Here is a 16,387-nt window from a genome sequence, read left to right on the forward strand (position 1 = left end):
AGATGCTGCTGCACCCGCTGAATTTCCCCAGCATTTTTGTGTACCTTCCATTTAATACATTAGTGACTTGCCATCTAAACACAATATAATAATGGTAATAATGAGTGTAAAACCCCCTAACCCTATTCGCAACAGACAAAAAAATATTGGTAGAGTGGGGGAATTACTGTGAGTATAAATCTGTTGAAACGGATTGTCGGTTTTAGTAAGACAAACGTCAATTATCTTTTGTGATGAACCCCCAGATAGGAAGCTGTTATTTCAGCTTGTACGTCCTCAATATTTCAGTTCATTCAGCCTCAGTAACTCACCCCGATCCTCATCCACATCCAGCACCACATCGTGGTCCAGGTCGCAGTCCACATGTGGAGCTCCAGCGCTCAGATTACCAGTCGAGCCGTTTTTAATTCCAACCCACACAATTTTCAGACCAACAGTTTACAAATAAATTGCTCATTGAGATTGAAATCATTGATAAATCGTCAGTTTGTGCAGGGGTGGGAACAGGAACAGGCTGAACCACAACCAGAGATATTTAGTGATATAATGACAAGAGAGAAAACTGGAGAGCGCGAGGGGGGAGGGGGGGGGGGGGGGGGGGGGGGGGGGGGGGGGGGGGGGGGGGATGGGGGAATGGGGGGAGCAAGGGGGGAGGGGTAAAGCGAGGGTAAGGGAGTAAGAGAGAGAGTAAGGCGCATGAGGGAAGGAGGTTAATACACAATAAGTTCAGGAGTAGCCATTTGACCCTTCGAGCCAGCACCTCCATTTAATGTGATCATGGCTGATCATCCCCAATCAGTACCCCGTTCCTGCCTTCTCCCCATATCCCCTGACTCCGCTATTTTAAAGAGCCCTATTTAGCTCTCTCTTGAAAGCATCCAGAGAACCTGCCTCCACTGCCCTCTGAGGCAGAGAATTCCACAGACTCACCACTCTCTGTGATAAAAGGGGGAGTTAGAAAGAAAGGGAGGATGGGTGAGAGGGAGAAGGGGAAAGGGGGGAGGGGGATGGAGAGGGAGAGCTCCTCCAACAGCTTATTCCTTACACCCACCACCCTTTGTGTGAAAAGGTTCTTATTGAATCTTTCCCCCCTTACCTTAAACCTATGTCCTCTTGTTCTCGATTCCCCAACTCTGGGCAAAAGGCTCTGTGCGTTTATCCAATCTATTCCTTTCACGATTTTGTACACCTCTATGAGATCACCCCTCATCCTCCTGTGCTCCAAGGAATAAAGTACTACCCTGCTCAATTGAGACCTGGCAACATCCTCATAAATCTTCTCTGCACCCTTTCCAGCTTGACGTCTTTCCGACAACATGATGACCAAAACTGAACAAATGTGGCCTCAACGATATCCTACACAACTGCAGCATGACCTCCCAACCTCTATACTCAGTACTCTGACTGATGAAGACCAATGTGCCGCATTTGACCATCCCATCCACCTGCGATGCCAGTTTCAAGAAACAATGTACCTGTACCCTTAGATCCCTTTGCTCTACACCACTCCCCAAAGTCCTATCATTCACCGTGTAGGTCCTGTCCAAAGATTCTACAGCGAGCAAGATAGATCACTCGACGAAAAAGACGTAGTACGGTCATGGGCAGATTCATGGGTCATTTTCGGCCCCATTTCCGTAACCGGCTTCCGTCTCCGCACCAAAGATCCCGTCACAGCGGAGCAAAGATACTAGTGCGGAGACGGAAGCCGGTTACGGAAACATCCTCGTAAAAATAAAAGTTCTTTGATGAAAATCTTCTCCTCATTTTCAGAATTATAATTTATTAACACAAACTGTCCCCCCCCTCGCAACGTTGATTACACTGCGAGTCGGGTCGGGTCGGGTTACTGAAATGGATGAAAAAAAGGCCCACGTTCCGCTCTGTTGCGTACTACACGTCAGCCCATTGCATTTAGCAGGAGTGGTCTATCTTGCTCCGCTATAGGATCCTTGGTCCTGTCCATGTTAGACTTCGCAAAATGCAACACTTCACATTTCTCTGTATAAAATTCCATCAACCATTCCTCAGCCCACCTGCCCAATACAACCAATCATGATCCTGCTACAATGTCTGAACACCATCTTCACTACTACCCACTATTATATCATCTGCAAACTTGCTTATCGTGCCTTGCACGTTCTCATCCAAACCATTGATACAGATGACAAAGAGTAACGGGCCCCAACAACAAACCCTGAGTCACACCACTAGTCACAGGTCTCCAGTCAGAAAAACAAACTTCCACCATCACCTTCTGCTTCCTTCCATTAAGCCAATGTTCTATCAATTCAGCTATCTCCCCTTGGATCCCAAGCGGTCTAACCTTCCAGCGGGGAGAGAGAAATAGAAAGAGGGGGAAAACATTGAAAGATAACCCTGCCAGCCACCTTTTCACTCTGCTGCCCTCTGGGAGGCGATACAGGTCTCTGAAGGCCCGCACTTGTAGACTAATGACCAGTTTCTACCCATGTGCCATTAAAGAACTAAACTCAAATAGATAACACCGCGGGCAACACAACACAATTCATGGTGCAATATAAAATTTTTTGTCTATCTATTTATTTATTTTATTCATTGATCTTGCCGGTAATATGAGAGTTAATGGCTGATTGTGTTTTTGTTCTTTTAAATCTTTTTATCCTGTGCCTTCTATTGTACACCACTGAAGGAGATGCACTGGAATGTTGTTGTACAGTTGCTGTGCAATGACAGTGAAACATATTCCGATTCTGATTCTGATAAAAACACGAGTTGGTAACGAAGTGCAGATAGTGACAACTTCTACCAAGAGACAGAGAATTGCAGACTGTAGCAGGACAGGCAAATCATTGAGTGGAAAAGATTGGCAGAAATGCTGAGCAGAATGATACAGAGAAACCAAGAACATGAAAGAAATGTACAGGTGGCAGCAGAGAGAGAGTCAATAGTACAGGCTTTTCCCTTTGTCAATGTGGACAAGCTTTTCCCTTTGAGAATAGGGAAGATTCAAACACGAGGACATGACTTCAGAATTAAGGGACAGAAGTTTAGGGGTAATATGAGGGGGAACTTCTTTACTCAGAGAGTGGTAGCGGTGTGGAATGAGCTTCCAGTGGAAGTGGTGGAGGCAGGTTCATTGGTATCATTTAAAAATAAATTGGATAGGCATATGGATGAGAAGGGAATGGAGGGTTATGGTATGAGTGCAGGCAGGTGGGACTAAGGGAAAAAAAGTTGTTCGGCACGGGCTTGTAGGGCCGAGATGGCCTGTTTCCGTGCTGTAATTGTTATATGGTTTGTTATATTATATGGTTATAGTACAAACAAACTGTGGATGGCAGAGCCCAAGGCGAAACAGAGAAAATGAACGAGAGACATTAATATATGAATACAGGGATGCATTGTAGAAAGCAGCCTGTGTGGTGCGTATGACTTTAGTGAAGATGTTGATAAAAGGTCTAGCAACAGATTAAATGACAAAACTCCGACACAATTTAAAATGCTTAATAAATATGAAACTTTATACATTAATAAGGAAAGGACATTATTGCTGTTTTAAGGCAAGCAGAGGCAGAGATATGGCATTCCCAAACTGCAAGAAAAACTCTTGCTTTTGCTGTTTGAAAGTCAACAGGTTTGATGAAGAGATTTTCATGCTGGGCGGAGCTCACATCAAATGGAACTCCCAAGGACATGAGGCTTGTGAACAAAGATTCTGTTGTGGAAGCTTGAACGGTTAGACATGGTGCAAACTTCACCAGTGGCCATTGGGGAGGAGGAGGAGGACCGAGGTCCGTAAATCCACGTGCAGCAGAGATTAGGACTTGGAGAATCCAAGCAATGAGGCGATGATGCATTGACTCCATCCAAGGCTGACGGTGTCAGTGTTGATGGGGAGGAAAGACAAACATAGTGGAGATGGTTAGGAGATCTACTTAGTGGAGAAGAGTTGGAGATCACACTGCCAAGGTTGGAGATCTACAAACCCTACGGGGAGAAAAGGCCTTGGCAGTGTTTGTAGATCTGCTGGCAGCTGGGTACCGTTACATTTACAATGAACGTGGTATTCCTTTTGATTGTCAGGAATTGCTGGGCGAAGTCACCAGTTTCCTCAACTCCCACAACACTGGCTCCACCCACTCAGCATCCTGATGGCTCGTTGCCCCCCGGCTCCCACTAGCCACTCGGTCTGAAATGGCTCCATGAACATCAACATCGTTCTCAGGTTTTGTTGGGGGGGGGTTTTTTTGTTTTTAAGCATATTGAGAGATGCCCTGGGGAGTGATGGGCGCCTCAGAAGGTCAGTGTCCTAGTTCCATCACAATTCACCCGACGGAGCTCCAGGTCCTGCAGATCACGTCCAGTAATGACAAAGGCTAGACTTCCCTGTTAATGAAGAACAGAAGAGGGTTAGTTGAGAACGTGTCTCCGTTATTTACCTTACCGAAAACAAGTAGGGCGATGGGGAAAGAACAGTGAGGTGGCACTAATGAGATCATTCTTCTGTCTGGATATTCTGTCTGAAGGAGATACCCGAGATGGGTGATTAGATTAAATGGGGAGGGTGGGATTGTGGGTGGAGGCAATGGAGCAGGAAGAGCCGTGCTCAGTCGGGAGAGGAGGCACTGGGAAGCCAGTGGGAAAGTTGAGATAAGACGTTGAAGGGGCATTGACGTTGAACACTGGGAATGGGAGAGAGACCAAGAAGGGGGAAAGAGATTGGAGTGATGATGGGGTGATAATGGGCGGAGAGCGGACACCAGGAAGGGAGGGGACATCAGTGTTGAAGGCTGGAGAGATATCTAGATTGGAGAAGGATTAGGTTCTGGTAGCGTTGGGTAGGTGTTGATAAGAGACTGAGGGGAAAAAATGAGAGGAGTACCAGTGGTAAGGGAAGGGAAGAAACCAAGAGATATGGAGCGTGGAGAAGCCTCTGATATTGGTTGAGGGACATCATTGATTTGGAGAGGTGGTGGAGGGGCCATTGCATTCTGGAGATACCTGGAGGCAGGGGAAGGGGAAAAGTGCAGGTGGGATTCCAGGAGACAGTTGGCTGGAAGTTCGGTGCTTAGGTTGGAAACTCAGATGGTGAATGGAAAGACCTTGTTTGGGGGAGTGATACCTGGTGGTGACACCAGAGAGCAGGAGAAAGGAAGGGGTGATCTGTGAGGAGGAGGAGGAGGGGGAGGAGAGAACTGGAATGTGAGGGCAGTCGGAAACTGGGCTGAGACTGATGGGGTGGGAGGTGAGTTGGAGAGAGGAGACACCACGTTTGAGGATGGGAGAAACATGAAACACCAAGGAGAAGGGATGAGGAGAAGGGGGACAATAGAATCAGGAGGGGGGGGGGGGGGGGGGGGGGGGGGGGATCATGGCAGATCACCAGGGATTGAGCAGTGGAGTTGGAGTGAACATGGAATGAAAGACCCCAAGTTGGCTGTGTGAGATGGAAGGATGACAAGTCAGGCAGCCGGGTGCTGGATGTAGGAAAACTAGGTGGGGCAGACGTTGACAAGGGAAGAATGAATAAGACACCTCCGACTAGTCACCTCCCCACTACCCCTCTCCCCTTCATGGAGCGGTGACGTACGATGCAGTCAGGGTGGAGTTCAGGAGCATAGTGGTGCGGATCCTGTGGAGTTGGGCCAAGGTGAGTTTGCGGTGCTGCACAGTCCGAGGTCCTGACATTGTCCGTTTTGTATGTTCCGAGGAATTGCTCCGACCCTGATGCTCCGTAACATCTCCTTCGTGTTCGCTGAGTGCTGTGAGCTCGACGGTGATACAAGGGGTGCTCAGTTCTGGCTCACTGTTGGAGCGCGACAAGGTGCAGGGCTGCGGTTCCGAGTCAAAGCTCACTCTGTCTGCAAGACGGGCATTTTGCATCACCGGGCCCTGCTCCCCCGCCTCCGAGAGCTCGCTGTCACTGGAGCTCCCCCTCTCACTGTCCACTACATTCCCACCGCTGCCCTGGGAGTTGGGGCACGGAGCTGCTCTCTGGCGATGAGCCTCTGCCCGCTTCAGGGTGTCCATCACCTTTGTGTTCATGAGACAGTGCGGACTCGGTGGTGGGGACGCACCCAGTGGCCTCTTGCCCGAGTCACTCGCTGGGATGTCCCGAGTCGGCGCATTGATTTCAATCAGGCTTCTGCTCAGGAACGGCCTGCTCACACCGTGAGATTCAGAAGACGAGGAAATGAGCCGGTGGAGGTTGGTCTCTGATTTTGATCTGTGGATGTTGTGTTTGCATCGTACTAGGCACCGCTGGTAAATCTGAGGTGAGCTTAACTCCATCGGTTCTCTACATTCATCAGCCAACTCCTGCTGTTGCATCTCAAACTCTGGGGCAGAGCCTGGAGATAGGGTGCCATATGCACTTTCAACTGAGGCAGAGTGGCATTGGTCCAGAGCCAGGCCTTTGGCGTTTGGAATCAAGAGGCCCGACGAGGTCACGTCACTATCGAGCACCTCTTGGGTGGTGGTGTTGGAAGACACGATACTTTGGATAGAAGCATCGTCAGACTGGGAAGCTTCAGTGTCTTGTGAGTAGAGATCGTCATTCATATCCGAGATTGCAATGGAAACGGTTTCAGACACACTGTCCGACTGACTGCAAGAAACAAAACAATGGGAAAAAGAGAATCAAAGGTATTGATTTATTATTGTTGTGTCTACTGTAATACTGTGGGGGGGGGGGGGGGGGGGGGGGGGGAGAAAACCTTATTTGTGGATAAACCAACAGAAATAGAAACCGAGGCAGACAAAGACAAGTGAGGTCAGCAGAAACTCCTGAACAGTCAGTGTATCAAAGTGAGATAGGGACAATTCTGAAGAAGGGTTTCGGCCCGAAACGTCGGAGCGAAGGAAATAGGCAACGTTTCGGGACGAAACTCAAAGGAAATAGGTAACGTTTCGGGCCGAAACCCGGAAGGGTTTCGGGACGAAACGTTGCCTATTTCCTTCGCTCCATTGATGCTGCTGCACCCGCTGAGTTTCTCCAGCATTTTTTGTCTACCTTCGATCTTCCAGCATCTGCAGTTCCTTCTTGAACACTAGGGACAAAGCGAGACTGAGACACAGTGGGTGACAGCAATGGGTCGAGGAAAAAACAACAATGGGAGGGAGACAGAGGGGGTGACAGAATGAGGGAGTGAGAATGGTAGGGAGTTAGGGGCACAGAGACCAGGTGACAAGGCACAAGCAAGAGAAAGAGGGCATGTTAGCGACAGAGAGAATGAAGACAAAACAGGCTGGAAGGGAGAGCGGGGGGACGCAGGAACAAATAAAGGTTCGTGTGCAAAAAGGCTACTTCAAGACAAAGATAGTGAGACTGAGAGTGAGCAGGCATAGAGAACGCTAAACCTATTGAGAGAGAGAGAGTGGTAGACAAAGACTGAGTAAGGAAAGGAGAGAGAGGCAAATGGAGAGAGTAGAGCAGAGGGAGCAAAACTGAGGTGGAGATAGAGAGAAAGAAACAGATGCAGAGGTAGACAGCTAGTGACGGAGAGGGAGCAAGACAGAGAGAGAGAGAGAGAGAGAGAGGGGGGGGGAGGGGGGGGAGAGAGAGAGAGAGAGAGGGGGAGAGAGAGAGAGGGGGGGGGGGAGAGAGAGAGAGAGGGGGGGGAGAGGGAGAGGGAGAGGGGGGGGGGGGGGGGGGGGGGGGGGAGGGGGGGAGAGGGGGGGAGAGAGGGAGAGAACGAGAGGGAGAGAACGAGAGAGAGAACGAGAGAGAGAACGAGAGAGAGAGAACGAGAGAGAGAGAGAGAGAGAGAGAGAGAGAGAGAGAATGAGAGAGAGAACGAGAGAGAGAGAATGAGAGAGAGAACGAGAGAGAGAACGAGAGAGAGAATGAGAGAGAGAACGAGAGAGAGAACGAGAGAGAGAGAACGAGAGAGAGAGAATCAAAAAGTGAGGATGAGAGTAACTCAGGCAAAGCCAGAGGGAAGTGAAATAGAGACTGAGAGACAGGGATTGACAGAGGCAGAAAAACTTGCTCTGGGTTGAGCTCAACAGATTAAAATTCATATTTACTCTGATTATCAAGCTAACAGGATGATTGTGGACTATAAACAATTTGAGCACTGAGATCTGGAGGCTTGTCATATATATAGATATGCTATTTATTGGCTTCCCTAAATTCCATTTATTGGCTTCCCTAAGCTCCCCTAAAAGTAAATATTGTCCCAATAAAGACTTCTTCTTCTTTTTCTTCTTGCGTATGGCGTGCACAGCCTAAAGTTGTCGGACAACTTGTTCTATTTGATCTTATTTGATTGTGCACGCCAGGTTGATTGCATTCGTCAAAACAGGACGGACCATGTGAAGGTTGCAATCTCCCACCCCCTAATAAAGACTGAATGTTGAAAAGTACAAGGAAAGAAGTGAGTTTTCACGTTTACCTGAGCTGTGATTCGAGTGTGTCCGTATCCTCGTGTAACAGGGATGGTAACTGCGTGTCTGAGGTCCCACTCTCTACATCCTCCTCATCAGGCAGTGTACACTCTTTCAGTGCCGACTCTTGGCTGCGAAGTCTCTCCAGGAGGTTCTACAAAAACATGATGTGTTAGGTGAAGGCTTCAGGTGGTATGGTTAAGCATTAATAGTAAAGAGTTTAGGATTGTCAGTACATTTGTGTGTTATTGTTATAACCAGTAGATCGAGTGAGGAATGTCAAGGTGATGTGGTTTCATTGTTTCGCCTTCATTTCACTTATATAGGATTTCAGTGCTTACTCAAGTGACCAATCTGAATGACTTTGTCATCCCTTGTTTGAGACGCTACAGGTAGCAGCAGGTAGTGATGCTGCCTCACAGCTCCCAGGGACCTGGGTTTGATCCTGACTTCTGGTGCTGTACTTGCCGAGTTTGCACATTCTCCCTCTGACCACGTAGGTTTCCCTAGAGTATTTTCTTTGCAGAGACTGGTGAATGGCTGGAAGTCTCTGCCATTGCAGGAGTGTGCGACTGGATCAATGAAGGCATTTAGATAGATGACAGATCTTTGACAGATCAGGGAAGTCAGGGTGAAGAAGAACTAGCTCAGGTATTAAGGTTAGGGCAGATCAGCCATGATCAGTTCAGGGCAGCTTAAGGAGCCAGATAACCGAGTTAGTCTAATCTTGTGTGTTGAGCTCCAATCCCACACAGCTTAAGGGGCCAGATAACATCTATGGAGCGAGGAAATAGTCTAATCTTGTGTGCTCCATAGAGCTCTGCAATCCCCAGCTAACAATCACAGCATCTCAGTTCCCTCTTAAACAGCAATGTCATATTCCCTGTAATCCAATGCAGTAAAACGGCAATAATCCAGCAGGCTTTGGTGCTGCCAGATTTGCAAATTTTCCAGACTATTGCAAATCATTTCCACCGATACCAAAACACCTTTTACTCAATGTTTTAAATGTTACACAGTATTATATTAAATGTTGCAACATGCCAGACAAGTTTAAAGGGAGCATAGGAACTGGGCACTGGTTATGAAATAGTAAGTCCCCCAGCCAATCGCCCTATACCTGAGCATTAAAGATGGCCTCAATCCACACTCTAGACTGGCTGGTCACACTGGCTTGGAAGGTGAAGGCACCAACTGCACTGCGAAACTCATTCAGGTAAATCAGCAGGAAGGAACCTGGAAACAGGAAGAGGCATCATAATCAGTAACACACAAAAAAACTTGCATGCGAACAGCCAGCCAGGTGAACATATGCACAACATGCCATCATAGCACAAGAATCAATATAACATCTACTTACAACATTTGAGTCTGCAACCCCGCTATTTACAAGAGTCTCACTATCTCATTGAGGACAGAGCTACCAGCGAACTTGCTGAGTCACTGGAAGTCCCAAACACCCACTGCTACAAATAAGTTTCAATATTTGAGTCTTTATTCGCTGCTGCTTTCTCTTTTTCATCATGCTCTCCTCTCTCCGTCTTTGCCCATCATTGCTTCATTTCCAAATTGTCTTGTAGTTTGAACGTGAAACTCACCGGGATCTCTCAGCTCCCTGCAGATGATTTTATCCACCAGCAACGGTTGTCGAATGACTTTGGTCTTCTCCATCTTCTTCACAGGTTTGGTGATGAGAAAAATATCAGTGAACAGGAAACAGTAAACATCCATCTGTAAGAGGAACAGTACGTGGGATCATCACAGTAAACGACCTTGCTCAACAGGACATAGGTCAATGTAGTGAAACCAACAAGGCACGAAAATTAGAAATCCAGTGACCAGGAGCCTGCTCTCTAACAAACATAAAGGCAGTTCACCAATAAACCCTGACATCGGAAACTTATGCCTCTGTCCCACTTAGGAAACCTGAACGGAAACCTCTGGAGACTTTGTGCCCCACCCAAAGTTTCCGTGCGGTTCCCGGAGGTTCCCGGAGGTTTTTGTCAGTCTCCCGACCTGCTTCCACTACCTGTAACCTCCGGCAACCACCTGCAACCTCCGGGAACAGCACGGAAACCTTGGATGGGGCGCAAAGTCTCCAGAGGTTTCCGTTCAGGTTTCCTAAGTGGGACAGGGGCATAAGGCATGAGAAGTTGAGAGACCCAAGACTGAACCTTAAGAGTCACAAAGGTTGAAACATCAAGAAATCTAAGGCGGGACTTCAAGTAACCTGGTGAATAGACTCCATGAAACAAAGAGACCAAGAAACTAGTAACTGGATGCTCAGGAACCAGAAATGATGAAGTGTAAAGATTGATCAGGGAGACACCAAGATACCAGACACCAAATAACCCAATAACTGCACGCAAAAGATGGGAAGAATGGAAACATAGACACATAAAGATTTCCTTCCCTTAAGCATCAAACAGAAGATCAGAAGCTCGTCAACAGAACAGAATCTTTTGAGAGTATCCAGAGCACTCAGTACGATTGAAATCTGAGAGTGGCCAGTGGGCTGGACCAGCCTTGACCCAACAGTTATTCCCAATTCCATCAGGCATCACACATTCCCTTCTCCTTCTGTGACCACTTGTGGCCATTGGCTCACCTTACAGTCCTTTCCTTCTTTCATTTTCAAACTTCCCTCCAGCTGCAATTGCCTCGTTTCATCGGGCGAAGTCCCAAACATCGGAGCTGTTAAATCCAAGCGGCAGAATTCCTTCAGGACCTGAAGCAGCAGAAGTGGAAGTTAGAAGCTGGAAGATTCGGGCCATTAAAAGCAATACTAGAGACACAGTGCCTCTGGGCTTCCATTAAGCAGGCAGTAATATTCACACACAAGTGGTTATGATATGGGAGAACAGCATTAAAAATACATTATTTGTGTACGTACTTATTTGTCAAGAAATATGTGTCCTTTTAAATCTACCTATCAAGTGGGTTTTTTTGTTGACATTGAGATTTTGTTTCTTGCCATTGGTGCCTTGTGGTGGCAAACGTTGCCCAATAAGATACTTAATCTCCTTAAAGACCTGGATGTCCAATTTAATTAGTAAATGTAATTTTTAAACTTCAGTATTCTTTCTGAAATCTTGTCTCGCTCCCTCCTCTTCCCCACACTCACCGACCGTCTCCTTCACACTTAGCTCTCTCTTTCTGTGTCCCTTCCCCATTCATGTCCCAGTGCACCTCCTCATTTTGTCATGATGGTTCAATCTCTCTTTTACCTTCTCCACTTCATCTGAGCTCCCATCCACCACCTCATAGGAGTCGATGCGACTGATGATCTCCGCCAGCCGTTGCCGCTCCTGCCGTTGGCGCATCCGGGAATTCACGTGTGCGATGAAACTCTCCACAGAATTAATCTGGAGATTAAACATTTAGGGATGAGGAGAGATTACATTGCATTGAGCTCAGGGAGATAAACAAATGGACTCCGTGGCTGCCGGGAGAACATACGAACGGGCATGACGCAGCGAGTAAGGCCGGCTCCTGGACTGAGGGCAAATGTGAACTGGCATTGTACAATCGGACGGACGGTGTGAGTGTGGATGGGGAGAGTGTGTGTGGACGGACGCGGAGAGTAAGTGTGGATGGGGAGAGTGTGTGAGGACCAAGAGTCTACAGGGGACAAGTGTGGAATGAAACCAAGGTTACAACCAGAACCACAAGCTGAGGCTCATAATATTACTGAGATGCTGGACAGAGTGTACATACCATGCTAACAATTGCCTCCCTGGCAGGGGTGTCATCTGTTTTTTTCAAGATAGATTTGAGGAGCAGCGGATACTTGGTGAGCCTCTGATGTGGTTTGACCAACATGTCACTGAGCTTCAGACGGTTACACTGCTTATGAGTCTCTGCCCACTGTTAATACACAAAGCAAGAGATTATCCAGGGGAAATGAAACGTTGCCTTTTCCCCAACTCCCTGTCATTCTCTTCATCAACTGTCATTCTATCTAATTCTCTCTCGTTGCTTTCTGCGCCTTCTAAAAGCGCAAGGCTACATCAAATCCAACTCTCTGTGGAACTCCTGCCCACTGTGGTCACAGACTAAGGAGTAAGCCATTTAAAACGGAGACGAGGAAACACTTTTTCTCACAGAGAGTGGTGAGTCTGTGGAATTCTCTGCCTCAGGCGGAGGCAGATTCTCTGGATGCTTTCAAGAGAGAGCTAGATAGGGCTCTTAAAAATAGCGGAGTCAGGGGATATGGGGAGAAGGCAGGAACGGGGTACTGATTGGGGATGATCAGCCATGATCTCCTTGAATGGCGGTGCTGGCTCGAGCCTCCTCCTGCACCTATTGTCTATTGTTTATTGTCTATTATCATGCTCAGGAACTTCAGTATCCAGCCATCCCTGTTATTGTTCATGGTGCAAGCTCCTGCTGGACACGTGGCTGCAAGTTTTTGGTTCAGGGGGTGGGTCAGAGGTTGATGTGTAGAATCCCCAGGGCCATCTATGCTCAGAAACTGTACACTTCAAAAAAAAAGTTAATATCTGTCTGAAGAAAGCATGGAAAAGTTTGGCTGGGGCAGCTTATGTATTCATTGTAAAATAATTCCAATCCGGGAAATATGAACCATCTTTTCTAATTAAGGTCAGTTATTGGATTAACAGTAGCACTTTAAAATAAATAGATATCAGTAAAATCATTCTTACGGACATGTTCAATTTGGGAAGCTCATGCTTAGATCATTGCTATAATTGTCCTCCATATGACATCGCCCACGCTTGTATCCAAACAGGATGCATCACCCATGGTCAGTCATGACCGAGGGGGGGTGCAACTAATTGCTGGGATATGGGGTTTCCTCACAACGGGTTCATCTCACACCTTGCTTCCCCCATTAAACCCCAATTGCACTGGCAATTTCCTGGAGGAACTCAGGGGACTGAGCAGCATCTATGGAGGGAAATGGCCAGTCAATGGTTCGGGTCAGGAGACTTCACTATCTTTGATGCTGAGCAGTCTGTCCTCAGCAGAGGCCTCACCTTTGTGCCCCTGTGCATGCAGCTCAATGGGATTCGGGCCAACCATGATGTGGAGCTCTTCTTTCGTTGCCTCCCTGCTTCTTTCCTGAAACAGTAACCATCCCTTTGCCTCCACTGATTCTGCTTCACCTACTGAGTTGCTGGAGCAGCTTGTTTTTTGCTGTCTTCAATATCTTGTGTCTCCAGGATATGAAAGATAATGGGAAGGGGAGGAGGTTGAGATGACACCATGTGGTGTGGAGGGAGTGGCTGGAGACTGGCCAACCCCCTGCAATCCCCTGTAGGTTAGCAACACACTCAGCTGTGTTCACAATGTCACTATTTTACCTAATTGAAGATTTCAGAGCCCTGGGCAAATGTAGAAAGCTCTCAAGGAAGCCCAAGTTTGTCATCTGTCTGGAGTAGAGAGATATTTGGATGGCACTGACCGTTACATAGATCCTGAAGAGATCATTATCACGGAGGTGGTTCCTCATGTACTCCATGCAGCCCTCTTCCTCCATGCAGTACTGAATATACGGTTGAAAACGCTCGCCGAACTGTGAAGGAGGGCAGGAAGTACAGGATATTAATACATTGCTGGGACCAACAACTTTGAGTTTGTGAAACGATAGACTTGGCAGGTTATGAAGAATTGAAATTATACAGAAAGAGCTCCATTAGACTTTGGCAACTACAAACCAATTGCAATTGTCGGAACAATAGGATGTTCCTCATTTCAGAGCTGGTCACAAGTGTGAAGGCTTGGGCTGACAGAACTGCCACTTGGTCAACTAGAAATCAACACCTTGGGCTTTCGATCCAGTTGCACAGATGGGTCGTCACAATTCAGAAACCCCTATCATCCTTCCCTCCAGTTTTGCCTCGTCTTAGGTTGTCTCCACACCATTCCTCGTCAAAGCCGTGATACTGGTATACACCTCCAGATTCTGGCCGCTTTTTCGAGATTTCCACCATCACAGAAGCCATTCTTCAGCCAATATGATTTATTCCACATGATATCAAGGAATGGTGGATATAGTAAAGGCTACAGGATCCGACAACATCTGAGCTGTAGTAGTGAAGACCTGTATTCCAGAATTAGCTGTGCTCTAAACATGCTGTTCCATCATTGTCAATAACCCAACCATGTAAAAATCCCCGTGAGACACCGGGATAATCCACATCATGTTCTCTACCCAAGCCTTTCATCAACACTAGATTGTTAATTAGTCCATCTGACTGCGCCTTCTTTTGGCCCGAAACGTTGCCTATTTCCTTCGCTCCATAGATGCTGCTGCACCCGCTGAGTTTCTCCAGCACTTTTGTCTACATTCGATTTTCCAGCTTCTGCAGTTCCTTCTCAAACCCTCTTATCTACCTTTATTTTACAGGTCAGCAGTAACTTACCTTTTTGAATCCTTTCTGGAAGTGAATGGGATTGAAGGGAGTTTTGTCCTCCCTGGCCTTTTGCAAAAGCGGAGACATCACGTCTCGCCACAGAACCTGGTGAAGCTGGATAATCTCCTGCAAGTTGGAGAACAGTTTCTTCGGCTCCACCTGCAGAACATCATGGGCAAAATTACTTCTTCATATTTCACACACGTTAAACACACGGAACACACACGGAACAACACAACCTGTATACAGGCAAATGTTAGGTCCTGTATAAAGATTAACAACCAAAAGCTGTGTACCAACACCAGGGCATGTATATACACACAAATACCTCGGCATATGTGCATGTATACCAATACCTATATACAACATCTAAACCTATGTATAGAGATGATAGATAATAGACAATAGGTGCAGGAGAACGCCATTCAGCTCTTCGAGCCATTTAATATGATCATGATTAATCATCCATAATCAGTACCCCGTTCCTGCCTTCTCTCCATATCTCCTGACTCTGCTATCTTTAAGTTCTCTATCTAACTATCTCTTGAAAGCATCCAGAGAATTGGCCTCCACTGCCTTCTGAGGCTGAGAATTCCACACATTCACAACTCTCTGGGTGAAAAAGTCTTTCCTCATCTCTGTTCTAAATGACTTACCCCTTATTCTTAAACTGTGGCCCCTGGTTCTGGATTCCCCTAACATCGGAAACATGTTTCCTGCCTCTAGCGTGTCCAAACCCTTAATAATCTTATATGTTTCAATCAGATCCTCTCTCATCCTTCTAAATTCCAGAGTGTACAAGCTCTTGGATTGTATTATTTTGGAAAAGGTTAAATACTTGGCTGCATCATTATATCCAGCGCCTGCTCACTTTTACATATTACCACTGGCGTTTTTGGTTGTTCTATGTTTTGCATAGGAGATGAAATATTTGACCTCACCTCAGTCAACAAGCCTGATTCCTGCAGGTTCATCAAACAGCACAGGAAGAGCTATGAAAGGAAGAAGCATAAGGTTAATAATGTAAACAAGCATGATTCTTTAAGGGTGCATTAGTGAGAGGCGAATGTCATGTCTAAGTATCTATGCCTTTTGTGGGTGAGATTGTGGTTCCAGGATCAGGTTCCTGAGGCATCACAGCACCCATAGTTAAACTGATGGCAGAGATCATCCCAAAATCAAAGGGTTACTTTTGCCAACAATGATTGTCAAGGGAAGCCAGTAAATCCTAGTGAACACAACACAAAGTGCGGGAGGAACTCAGCAGGTCAGGCAGCATCCAGGAGGGAATGGATAGTCGACGTTTTGGGTCAAGACCCTTTTTCAGCCCGACCCAAAACATCTTCTGTCCATTCCCTCCACAAGTGTTGCCGAACTTGCTGAGTTCCTCCAGCGCTTGGTATTTTTCTCAGGATTCCAGCAACTGCAGCGCTTGGTATTTTTCTCAGGATCCCAGTCCACTGGGCTCCTCTTGTGCCTCTAAATGCTAGTCAGAGTTGACACTTTCGGAAGGGTCCTAAACCCCAGTGGACGTCCAAACCTTCAGAACTGATGACCTGGAGGCCACCGGTGTCAGGTAGATTTACAGAAGGTTGACCACTGAAAGCAGGGAAAGTTATTCATTTACACAAACCTAAAAC

At 47.0% G+C, this 16,387-nt stretch overlaps 1 protein-coding gene across 7 annotated transcripts in view; it reads right to left on the reverse strand.

Moving 5' to 3' along the window:
• Positions 1-3,482: 3,482 nt before the first annotated feature.
• plekhg5b (pleckstrin homology domain containing, family G (with RhoGef domain) member 5b) overlaps positions 3,483-16,387 on the reverse strand; it is an 87,939-nt gene continuing 75,034 nt past the window's right edge. For 5 of the 7 annotated variants that reach the window (XM_055659258.1, XM_055659256.1, XM_055659253.1 and 2 more), the window contains 11 exons: positions 15,689-15,739; positions 14,757-14,906; positions 13,796-13,906; positions 12,088-12,237; positions 11,598-11,735; positions 10,979-11,098; positions 9,969-10,101; positions 9,491-9,606; positions 8,379-8,524; positions 5,532-6,589; positions 3,483-4,368 (listed from right to left, as the gene is read on the reverse strand). In XM_055659258.1, coding sequence (XP_055515233.1) covers positions 5,554-6,589; positions 8,379-8,524; positions 9,491-9,606; positions 9,969-10,101; positions 10,979-11,098; positions 11,598-11,735; positions 12,088-12,237; positions 13,796-13,906; positions 14,757-14,906; positions 15,689-15,739 — 2,151 coding nt within the window. In that variant the 3' untranslated portion in view covers positions 3,483-4,368; positions 5,532-5,553. Of the gene's footprint in view, positions 4,369-5,517; positions 6,590-8,378; positions 8,525-9,490; positions 9,607-9,968; positions 10,102-10,978; positions 11,099-11,597; positions 11,736-12,087; positions 12,238-13,795; positions 13,907-14,756; positions 14,907-15,688; positions 15,740-16,387 lie in introns of all 7 variants that reach the window. The other 2 variants (XM_055659254.1, XM_055659255.1) reach the window with 2 other exon arrangements.

This window comes from Leucoraja erinacea, chromosome 30 (genome assembly GCF_028641065.1).
Source record: "Leucoraja erinacea ecotype New England chromosome 30, Leri_hhj_1, whole genome shotgun sequence".
Taxonomy (NCBI): Eukaryota; Metazoa; Chordata; class Chondrichthyes; order Rajiformes; family Rajidae; genus Leucoraja; species Leucoraja erinaceus.